Source organism: Gossypium hirsutum, chromosome A03, assembly GCF_007990345.1.
Source record: "Gossypium hirsutum isolate 1008001.06 chromosome A03, Gossypium_hirsutum_v2.1, whole genome shotgun sequence".
Taxonomy (NCBI): domain Eukaryota; kingdom Viridiplantae; phylum Streptophyta; class Magnoliopsida; order Malvales; family Malvaceae; genus Gossypium; species Gossypium hirsutum.
This window is the reverse complement of record NC_053426.1, coordinates 7,892,352-7,904,309: the sequence shown is the minus strand read 5'-3', so window position 1 is coordinate 7,904,309 and position 11,958 is coordinate 7,892,352. Positions and strand designations below refer to the sequence as shown.

Sequence of the window (11,958 nt, the reverse complement as noted above, 5' to 3'; positions counted from 1 at the left end):
TACTTTTACCAAACTTTAACATTGCTACACAAGTTTTAAAAGCCAAGTGAAAAAAAACGAGAAACCTTTGAATAGAATGATATTAGATCTAGCTATTCTAATTTTCTATACATTTGATCTTATGATCTTGATTTGTATTTCTATGTAGGTGGATCATCATGATTAAGTTAGAAATATTATTAGTTTAATCCAAAACTCCAAATTCTATTTAGGCCCGAGTTTAAGTAGGTTAGACCTACTAGGTTGTAACGGCTCCAAATTTCAGTGATATCAGAATAGTGATTTGAGATCACTAAATCTGACATGTGAGTTTAGATGTTAGTAAGTAAAAGTTAAGTGTGGTTTTAGAAATATTTTTTTTAGTGAAATTATGAATTAAAGAAAATTTGTAGATAAAAGGAGATAAAAACCAGGTATCAAGACCTTGAATTTATAAACCAAGCCATAAATATTTTTAAAAATATTTATAGAGTGTTAATAAGTTAGTATTAAAGTTTCGTTAGGAAATTTTACCATTTTAATAGTTAATTGAAGAAAAATGACTAAATTGAATAAGATGTAAAACTGTTAGGAAAGTGAATGACTGAGACATAGTGTGAACTAAGGGCATAATGGTAATTAAGTTGAAATTGAATAGTTAAAAGTTGATTAAATTAGAATATCTAGAGTTTTCTTCATTTCTCTTCACCCTCTCCAGCAAAAACACCATTGAAAGGTTCTTTTAAGCTGGTCTCTCATATTTTTATTACATGTAAGCTCAATTCTTGATTATTTCTTGTAATTTTTGTGTTTTTGAAACTTTTACAAATAGGTCCACATGTTTAATTCATTAGTTTTTGATTTCATGGATGATTTTGAAAGTTTCCATGAATAAGTGCTAAAATTTTATTAGGATTTATCATGGAATTGAGGTTTTACTTTCATTATATGATGATTTTATGAAGAGATTTTTTATAAAAATCAATTTTTAGGATCTAATTGTGAAAGTTATTGGAATTAGGGTTTTGTGATGAAATTTTGAGTGTTAAAGTCTTTGAAGTAGTTTATAATGTCTTGATAAAGTGTTATTTGAGAGGAATTAGCTCAATCGATGAATAAATTGAGCATGGATTAAATTGTAAAAACTGAAAGCTTGGGTAATAGTGTAATTTTAAAAATTTAAGGGCATAAATTGTGAATTAGAATGTAATTGAAATAGATGCTAATGAAGGAATGATTTTATAATTATAGATCAAGAAAAAGAAGTAAATCGTGGAAAAGAGAAATTGTAAGAATAGTCCTTAAATTTCCATGACTTTTGCAAATTAGCCCAAGTAAGTTCATGTGGCTAAATTTTAGTGATCATTGTTATTCTTATGAATTTTATAATGAGTTATACTATATGATTATGATAAAACCATGAATAATGTAAAAATATGAAATTGAATAAATGATCAAATTGAATGAAACATCAGATTGAATACTTTTGTCTAGTGACAAATGATGAATTGAAGGAAAAAGACCATAGTTGGACTATGGCAACAAATGATAAGCAATATCTGTATAAGACCATAGCTGGGCTATGGCTTCGGATTAAAGTGATACAAGCAATCCGTATAAGACCATAGCTAGGCTATGGTATCGGAGAAAAGTAGTAAATACTTCCGTGTAAGACCATATCCGGGATATGACATTGGTATGATATATGACTCGTGTAAGACCTTGGCTGGGCCATTACTTCAGAAAGTGAAACGTGATCATGTGTAAGTCCATAGTTTACTATGGCAAAGTAAAGACGAAGTACTCAATTCTGTATAGTTTCTTAATTAGAAAATAGATGGTAAGCAATAAATGGGCCCAAAAGAATGAAGTTTAAGTGTGAGTAGTATTGAATAATACTAAATGAAACTGATTTGGTTTGTGAATGTCAGGAGAAATTAATAAATTATATATGATATGAATGCTTTACCATATTTCGTAAGTTTACTTTCTAAGTCTACGAACTTACTAAGCTTTCACAAGCTTACTTGAATGTGTTTGATATGTCTTATAGATTAACATGGACATGGAGGATCAGATCATCACTGAAAATCACACTATCCAGACGCTCTTTGTAGTTTTCGGGTTATTATCTTTTGATTTATATAGCATGTATAAGTATTTGGTTGGATAAAATTAAAGATGATTAAAGTATGAAAAGGGATGGCATATGTGTATGAAACTTCGTTTAATGGTTAAGCAGTAGTGTATTAATATAAAATGCATATTATGGGCATAAATTGGTTGATTGGTTGGTTGTAATTTGTGTAATTGTGTTTAAGTGCAGGTAATGGATGAAAGAGTGAGAAAAGTGGCCTAAAACGGCCTATTTTCGTCCATATGGTTAGACACATGGGCGTGTGTCTAGGCCGTGTGTGACACACGGTAAGCCCACGGGCGTGTGATATGATCGTGTGTCCCCTGCATCCTTAATTGTAAAGTCAGGATAGTACACGGACAAAAGACACGGCTGTGTGTCTTGGTCGCGTGAAGGACACGGGTTTCTAGCATGGTCGTGTGTCAAAATCGTATGAAAATGACTTAAAAATGGTGAAAAATTAGTTTACCACACGGCCTAACCACATGGGTGTTTGCCCCTTTGACATTTAAGAAATTGCAAATTAGAATTCCACATGGGTTGGCCACACGGCCATGTGATCCTCACGGGCTGGCCATACGGCCATGTCTCAGGCCATACGGCCGTATGCCCTTATCTTCAAGGAAAAATTTCCAAAATTGCCAGTTTAGTTCTGAACCACTTCCAAAGCATGTATTGGCCCCCGTAGGCCCATATTAGGGACTTTGTGGTGAAATTTGAAAAAAAATGATTTGGAATACAAATTTTATGACTCAGTTTTGTATAAATGATAGTGTATAAGTCCGGTAATGCCTCGTAACCCTATTCCGGTGACAGATACAGGTTAGGGGTGTTACATAGGTCATCACTTTAATGGGTTAAATATTATTTTGCTTCTAATCTTTGTATTTTTAAAATTTAATATATTTACTTAGAATATAATATTGTAACTATTTTTTTTTGTTAAATTTGAATATATCATTTTAATATTCAAAGTTTAGAATTAAAAATAAATAAGTGTTGAATGTGATAGTAAAACACATTGTATTTATAAGTGGAGATGTTAATTTGTCGAGAGAGACAACCTCAAACTCTAAATATAAGTTATAAAACGGACATGAATAATAAAAAAGGTTTGGAATTAAAAATAAAAGGGATAAAGCAAAACTTAATAAATGAAGTTTTTAATTTCTTTTCCTTGGTATCAGTTTTAAAATTGATAATTTTTCTTAATTTAGTCTTTCAACTTGAATTTCATTAAAAAATTAGTCTCTGAATTTAACTTTTGAGACTGTGTCGTATCATTACTTAAAATTTCTAAAAAATTATATAAAATCCAATAAATACAAAAGTAAAAATATTATAAAGAAATTTTTTAAAAAAATTCAAAGACGACGTGACACATTTCAGAGTATCACGATAAGAAGGAAATTCAAGTTTATTGATTAAATTGAAAAAATCTATCACTTGAGACTAATGTAGGCAAAAAAAAAGTTATCAAGTTAGAGATAATGTTACTTTATCCAAAATAGAGGGACTAAATTTTAAAAGACTGAGGAGTTGTAGGACATATAGCAGAATTAAACCTCAGACTTAATACCCACTATCTCAAGATCCATATTTTTGTTCATTCCGGGTTGACCCGTGACCATCGCAGCAAACTCCCCCACTGAAAGCCGAATTCTCTCATCAAAGCTCCCATTTTTGCAAGCCTCCTCCAAATCCATGGTGGAAACCCAGAAAGGAAATCCCCATTTAAACTCGAAGAAATGAAGCTATACCCATCTCATCGACCTCTCATAATTCCTATCATTTTCTCAAAACGGAGATTTTGTGCTACACCCAAAGTTTCCCCTCAAGATAATGATGAAAAAGCCAAAGACGCTCAAATAATTTCCAATCTCAGACTCATTGTGCGTGGAAGGCAAAGCTGGAAGGTCGCATTAAGCACCGCCATTTTCCTGAAGACCCACCACGTCGAGGAAGTCTTGATCCAAACCTTGGACGACCCGAGGTTAGCTTTACGGTTCTTTAACTTCCTAGGACTTCACAAAGGCTTCCACCACTCGGCCGAGTCGTTTTGCGTGTTGATTCACGCTTTACTCAACGTTAATCTCTTTTGGCCCGCCTCTTCGCTTTTGCAGACGCTTTTGCTTCGTGGGTTGAGTCCGAGTGAGGCCTTTGAAGCTCTTTGGAAGGCTCATGAGAAATGTAAGTTCCATTCGTGTTTGGGTTTTGATTTGTTGATCCAACATTATGTGCAGAATAGGAGAGCTTTTGATGCTTTAATGGTATTTAGATTAATGAGGAAGTTTGATTGTTGTTTGCTGCCTCAAATTAGGACCCTAAGTGCTCTTTTGAACGACTTAGCGAAAATTAGACAGTTTGGCATTGTTTTGGAAGTGTTTGATGAGATTATGAAAGCTGGTATTAGGCCTGATATTTTTATATACACGGTGGTGATCCGAAGTTTTTGCGAATCGAAGGATTTTGTTAGAGCTTGTGAAATGATTCACCAAATGGAGTTGAACGTGGCCGAGTTGAATGTGGTGGTGTACAATGTTCTTATCCATGGGCTTTGTAAGAATCATGGGGTGTGGGAGGCAGTTGAGGTTAAGAATGGCTTGGTTAAACGGGGACTGAGAGCAGATATTATCACGTATAATACGTTAGTCCTTGGCTTATGCAGAGTGGAACAATTTGATGTTGCCGTAGAGTTGATGGATGAGATGATAAAGTTGGGTTTTGTTCCGAGTGAAGCCGTAGTTACAAGTCTGGTTGAGGGGCTGAGGAGGAAGGGGAAGGTTGAAGATGCTCTTAGTTTGGTAAAGAAAGTAGGGGAAATTGGGTTAGCACCTAATTTGTTTGTTTACAATGCATTGATCAATTCATTATGCAAAAATGGGAAATTTGATGAAGCCGAGTTGCTTTACAATGATATGGAAAGCAAGGGTTTGCATGCGAATGATGTTACTTTCTCTATTTTGATTGATTCATTTTGTAGAAGAGGTGAAATGGATATTGCACTTGGTTTTCTTAGTAAAATGAGAGAGGCGGGAATAAAAGTGACGGTCTATCCCTATAATTCTTTGATCAGTGGGTACTGCAAGTTAGGGAATTTGAGTTTAGCAGAGTCTTTTTTTGATGAGATGATTAACAACAGATTGCAGCCAACTGTGGTTACTTACACATCGTTGTTGAGTGGATATTGCAATGAAGGAAAATTGCATAAGGCGTTTAGGCTATATCATGAGATGAGAGGGAAGGCAATTGCTCCGAACACTTATACATATACTGCTCTTATATCTGGTCTTTGTCGAGCAAACATGATGGTGGAGGCGGTTAGATTGTTTGGTCAAATGGTGGACAGAAACATTATGCCAAATGAGGTGACATATAATGTTCTAATTGAGGGATACTGCAGGGACGGTAACATGGTAAAAGCCTTTGAATTGTTCGGCGAAATGGTGGACAAAGGTCTTGTGCCTGATACATATACTTATAGATCTTTAATAAGTGGTCTTTGTTCTGTTGGTAGACTGTCGGAAGCCAAAGAGTTCCTGGATGGCCTTCATAGAGATCACCGTAAGTTGAATGAGATGTGTTATAGTGCACTACTACATGGTTATTGCAAGGAAGGGAAAATAGAGGACGCATTGAGGGCTTGTCGTGAGATGGTTGCACGAGGCATTGATATGGATCTCGTGTGTTGTGGCATACTTATTGATGGAACTCTAAAACAACATGATACAAGAAGGTTACTTGCGCTGATAAAGGAGATGGACGATCAAGGATTGAGCCCTGACAATGTGATATACACAAGCATGATAGATGCAAACAGTAAAGTGGGAAATCTTAGGGAGGCTTTCGGGCTCTGGGATATTATGATCGGTGAAGGATGCATCCCTAATGTTGTTACATATACTGCTCTGATAAATGGCTTATGTAAGGCTGGTTTCATTGATAAAGCTGAGCTTCTTTGTAAAGAAATGCTGGGTAGTAATTTGCTCCCGAACCAGATAACATATGGATGTTTCATCAATCGGCTCGCCGAGGAAGGGAATATGGACAAAGCTGTAGAGCTTCACAATGCAATTGTTAAAGGAGTTTTAGCTAACACAGTCACGTACAATATACTTATCCGTGGCTTTTGCAGGTTAGGAAGACTTGAGGAGGCTATGGAGCTTTTAGTTGGAATGGCTGACAACGGTATTCTCCCGGATTGTATTACTTATTCAACTATAATATACGAGCACTGTAGAAGAGGTAGTTTACACAAAGCTATTCGGTTGTGGGACTCTATGCTAAATAAGGGTATAATGCCAGATACATTGGCATATAATTTTTTGATACACGGCTGTTGTGTTGCTGGAGAACTGAACAAGGCATTCGAATTGCGCGATGACATGTTCAGAAGAGGTGTTAAGCCAAGTAAGGTTACACATGATATTCTTGCTCGTGGAAATCGTTTGAAGAATTCGTATGAGAATGTCGATCAGTAATCTTCTTGGAAAACAGTTTTAACGATACAAAATTTTAAGGGAAACTGAACAGGGACCTGTTGTTACGGGGGATGCCTTAATGGAAAGTATGGTGTACACTTGATTATCTTCGAAAAGAACAAGTTCATTCACTGCCAAACCGAAGGCGGTTGGATGAAGTTTAGGCAAAGATTCGGTCCGATATAGCTGGAAAAGATTAAGATTACTAGTCTTCTTGTATAGGGTACCTTGTGAACTGAGAAGATTGTGGCATATGGCCGATGAATTGCAAGAGTTCACCTAAAGCCTTACCATTCGTTCAATGATAATAAAATCTTTACCATTTAATTTGATCATTTGTAAATTGAAGTAGGTTAGAATATGTAGTTAGTCCCTGTACTTCTACAAAATTTGAATTTTAGTCTTTGAACTTTAAAAGTTTAAAAAATTAAATCATCTTACTTTTTCAGTTTGAAATCCTAGTCCAATCATTATTGATGTTAGTTTTTAGCAAATTTTGTTAACATGTTTATTTCACGTTATTCATGTTAAATAGATAAATTTTAATAAAAATATACAAACAAAGTTGATGATTGGGTTGAGATTGTTAGATTAAAAAAGTAGGATTTATTTTTAACTTTTTTAAAGTAGAGACAAAAGCTCAAATTTTATCAAAATACAAGGACTAGTAGCATATTTAACCATTGAAGTAACAAGCACGACAAGGATCTCTCTTGCCCTTTTTGCTAGTACTTTGGGGCATTTAATGTGAAAATGAGCTTTTATCAAGCAGGTTAAAACTTCATGTAGATCATAAAAGTTTTAGATTTAATTTTGTATTTTAATTTAATCAATTTGTTATTGTACTTTTTGAATTTGTTAATTTTAGTGCCTATATTTTTTAAAAGTTTTAAATTTAAGTCTTACCTCAAATAATAACAATTAAATCCGTTTGGTTAAATTTAAATTCTAGTATTGTACTACTAGTACACTTTTAGATTTATCCATATTCTTTAATTGGATCATTCTAATTTCTTTTATTTTTCAAATTTTAAAATTTTAGTTTTAACATAAATGTCTGTTGTTAAACCATTAATTAAATTTTTAATTGAGTAATATGTGAAAATGACAAGTTAATATTTTATTGTACATATGATAATATGTTTGCCGTATTAGATTTTAAGAATAACAAAATTTAATAAATTTAATAATTATTGTTTGATAAGACATTTTTAAATTTGAAAAATATGAAAGTTAAAACTAACTAAATTATAGTATAAGGAATAAAATACAAAAACTAATAATCAAAGCTACGGATTCTAGTCTAAATATCGGTCGTAACTAACCATATCATAAATTTGAAATAACCCTAATTTGGAGAAAGCTAGGGAAAGGAAAACTAAGAAAAAAAATTTAAGACGTAAAATGCCTTTTTAACCCCTCTTTCTTTTTAAAATAATTTTATAAAAACGTCATCAGTGTAAAGTTTCATTATAATTAATGATTTCTTTTCCTTCAAACAAAAATAGTTAAAATTTCTTTTATTAAGTTAAAAAATATATTATAAGTTCATATACTCTTTGTAAATTTAAAATTTAATCCATATAATTTTATTCTTAGACTTTTAGTCATACATTTCAAATTTTAAAATTTCAATTTAACTATTAACATTGTTAAAATGTTAAAATAATTTTTAAATTTAACAATTTTAACAACTAAATTAAAATTTTGAAAAATAAAACTAAATTCTTAAAAATAAAAATACAAAAATTGTGAAGAGTATTTTTAATTTTATCAATTTTTAGGATTGATTAGGCTGAGTTTTTGAGATCGTGTTAAAATAGATAGGTCTAATATCACATCGGGCCTGCGCAATATTCACAAGTATGAGTAACAACCTGATATGCCATTATCCAACCATCCATAGTCAAAGTTGCAATGGAAAAAACCCCTCAAAAAAGAGTGCTTCATATACTCTTCAAGAAGATGAGACTTTTGTTTATCGACTCAGCTGTAAGACACTCCGTCCGATAACTTTGAGACATGCATAACAGAATCATAAGATTCAAATGGAAATTGCTAAACTTGTTCTAGACAAAGACTTGGATATAACATCTGAACAACAAACCAAAATCATACCACCCCACCAAACTATTAACATTTCACTTGAAACAAAAGCAGAAAGCATTTTACCATCTCCATTATTCCTGCCATTTGGAGATGCCAATTTAGTTGGCACGGCTTCGAATAACATCAAGTCCCATCTCAGTCGGGTCAGTTGCCTGCAGCTCTATTTGAATACCGTCCAACTCTCTCTTGAACCTGTCCTTTGAGCTTGCATAAATCATCTTGCTTCTCACCCTTGAGGTGTCAGGAGACCTTCAAATAAACAAAAAAAAAAAAAAACATAAACAGCAACGACTAGAATGTACAATGCTTGAGAATAATAGGCAAAAGCACTAACACATACCATGCAATGAAGAAAATCCTGCTTTTTTGGCAATTCTCAGCAGTCACAAAGTCAAAATCATAGACAGCATACCGACATTCATCAGCAGGGAGGCTTGAAGTGAAATCATCATAGCTTTGACTTGGCTCACCAAGCTTTTCTACAACAACCTGCTTCTGTTTCTCCTCAATCTTGAATACTATGTAGCGGTATGTTCTTTTGGCCTTTAACTCAAGGAACTTCAGTTTGCAGTCATCATGCACAGCCATTCCAGACGCTGCATTAGCCTGTAATGGAAAGGTTCAAGGAATACATAAGATTCCATACAACAATGACCCAATTTTTTATTTTTATTTTTTTGAGAGCACAAATACAAGAACAATCACAATTACATATATGAATAATATAAATCCAAATAACTATAATTAGAATCAATAACTGTACAATGGATTGATAACCGGAATATCTCTAAACATAGACCAAAATAAATCTAGACAAGACCCACACATGATAGGATTTAAACCAGATAAATATAAAGAGAGCACAAACAGTGTTTACAAAGGTTGGACTCAATATCTCTCCCATTGGCTAGAATTCCCAAAAGATGAAATCATAATTAGGCTAATTAAAAAAAATCATATGTTCTTGAGTTCTCTCTCCCATTTAGAAAAAAGAACATAAAGACGGATCAATGACTCAAAACAACCGGGTCAACCAAATTGATCCAATCCCACCTTTTTTTCACTGTTTTGACAATGAACCATAAATTTTGAAACAACATTCTTAAAAATTTAACAGGTGTAAATGCAATATCCCAATCTTAGAGTATTAACCAACTGGGGCCACTCTAAGAGATGAATCCGATTACTTTCTTTGTGATAAAGTCAAGCAGCAACAATACTAACAATAATAAAAGTAGTTGAGATGGCATGTCACAGGTTATCAATAGGAAATCGCTTCACCAGTGATGCACATCCGCTTGTGGGGATAAAAAAGAATGAATTAAACAATATTTTTAAATTTAAAAAACGTCATCTATCAACGATGGACACTAGAAAAATGATCAAAATGAATCCATTAGAAAACAAAAGCCAAAAAAGATAATGGATAAGAGAGAAAAAGAAAATCATTACAATTCGATAAACAGTTCGTTAAGCATTGTAAATCATAACGTTTATTAATATCTCAATTCAAACACAAAATTTCAAAGGAATCCGAATGGTAGATCCATGAAGATTAATTTAAGCATGTTTTTATCTATAATAATTTCTCAAAATCTATATAGTGTATTGATCCGTTAAACATATTTAAGTTATAACGCTTATTAATATATGAGTTCAAACCCAAATTGTCAAAGGAACCGTAATGGTAGATCCATGAAGATTAAGTTAAGCATTGTTTTTATCTATAATAAGTTCTCATTCAAGTTTTAACAATCCAAAACGTCAATACAGCATCAAGCAGAAGATCGAACAATAACCGAAGCATGAAAACATTCATAACTATCATCATTAAACCAAAATGCAAATCCAGCAACAACCAAAAAAAATAAAAAGATTCAGACTATGCCAATCAGCAGAAACACAGAGTTCTACGTTCAATGTAAATAATAAATCAGATCTAAAAAATTTAAATGTTCCACGCAAGTCAAAGAAAGACAGATCGAAGACAAAGACTTGAACTGAAAATGGAAAGGAAAATAGCAGAAAAAAATTAAAAAAATGAAAAGAAAAAACTCACCATGGCTTCTTCTCTAGGTAGAGCTTACAGAGAAAATCTAGGGCAACAAAAATATCTAAAATTAAAAATGAGAGAGGGAATTATTGGGCTTTCTCAAAGAGACTGTGAGCGATAATAAATTTCTAGTTCTTTTTTGAATTTTTTTTCCTTTCTTTTTTGTGCTGAAGTGAAATATTTTAGTGGTTTTAATTATTAATTTATATATTCTTTTTGGGGCTCCACTCCGCTCCATATCATGATGGAGATCGTGCGAGACAACGAAGACAGAAAAAGAATCTTATCCAATGATAAAACGACACGTGTATTAAGTTGAAATGCTTGATTTGCCCCCAATTCAAGGTTCTTTTCGCGGTCGGCTACTCGGTTTTTTCGACACAGAAAGAACTTGGATTTCCCACATAGACATAATAAGATGAGCCCAATACATATGTATTTCGGAAAGCAAGCCCAATGTACCCTTTAAAAGGGTTGGCATATATAATATGAATTATAACTATGACTTTAATTGAAAAAGTAAAAAAATAAAATAAAAATAATGTGCCAGTTTGTTATTGGTAAAAATGACATTACTGTCTCAAAATGACGGTTCATGGCTATGAATGCCATGCTTCTTTTTGCACTATCGAAATCCTTTAGTAAAACCAAATCTAAACAGGGTGGCTGTAAAATTCTGTTCTCTTATGAACAGCAAATATCAACTGTATTATTATTATTTTTAATAATTTTATTATAGATTTTAATTATATTTATTTTTATGATACAATATTTAAAATTAAGGTAAATTACACCAATAGTCACTTAACTTTGAGGTAACTGACAAAACAGTCAATTAAGTTTCATTTCAGTCACTCAACTTTCGAAAAATCACAAAATAATTCTTTTTACCGTTTTCCATTACAGACGTCACGGAAAAGTGACGTGTCATGTGACGATGTCTTTGGTGTTAAAAAATCGTCCAGCCAGCCAGTTACTCTCAATTTGACAGCCCTACCAGCCCTATCTTTGCTAAACTGCTACTCATCCCTCTTCCTAAAATTCCAGTGGAAGTATTTCAGATAGTTCTAGCTTCAACGGTCACTGGAATGGTCCATCTGTACCTAGTGAGATACCTCCATCTTATGCTTTTCCTGCAATGGATCTCCATTATCAAAGTTGGGAGCACCATTCCCCTCCATTCTCTACATCTAACCGTT

General features: G+C 33.1%; 2 protein-coding genes across 3 annotated transcripts; one reads left to right on the top strand and one right to left on the bottom strand.

Annotated features, from left to right (window-relative positions):
- The first annotated feature begins 3,729 nt into the window (after nt 1-3,729).
- LOC107963941 (putative pentatricopeptide repeat-containing protein At5g59900) lies at nt 3,730-7,032 on the top strand. 2 transcript variants are annotated; one of them, XM_041107385.1, is made up of 2 exons: nt 3,734-4,109; nt 4,240-7,032. In XM_041107385.1, the coding sequence occupies exon 2, from the start codon at nt 4,384-4,386 to the stop codon at nt 6,595-6,597; it is 2,214 nt and encodes a 737-aa protein (XP_040963319.1). In that variant the 5' UTR covers nt 3,734-4,109; nt 4,240-4,383; the 3' UTR covers nt 6,598-7,032. The 2 variants fall into 2 exon arrangements, with proteins under 2 accessions (XP_016755986.2, XP_040963319.1); XM_016900497.2 differs by having other exon boundaries at nt 3,730-7,032.
- Nucleotides 7,033-8,515: 1,483 nt separating this feature from the next.
- LOC107963946 (actin-depolymerizing factor 2) lies at nt 8,516-10,972 on the bottom strand. The gene is made up of 3 exons (XM_016900502.2): nt 10,766-10,972; nt 9,047-9,312; nt 8,516-8,955 (listed from the first exon to the last, which is right to left on the bottom strand). Exons 1-3 carry the CDS (start codon nt 10,766-10,768, stop codon nt 8,805-8,807), a joined length of 420 nt encoding a protein of 139 aa, XP_016755991.2. The 5' UTR covers nt 10,769-10,972; the 3' UTR covers nt 8,516-8,804.
- Nucleotides 10,973-11,958: the final 986 nt, after the last annotated feature.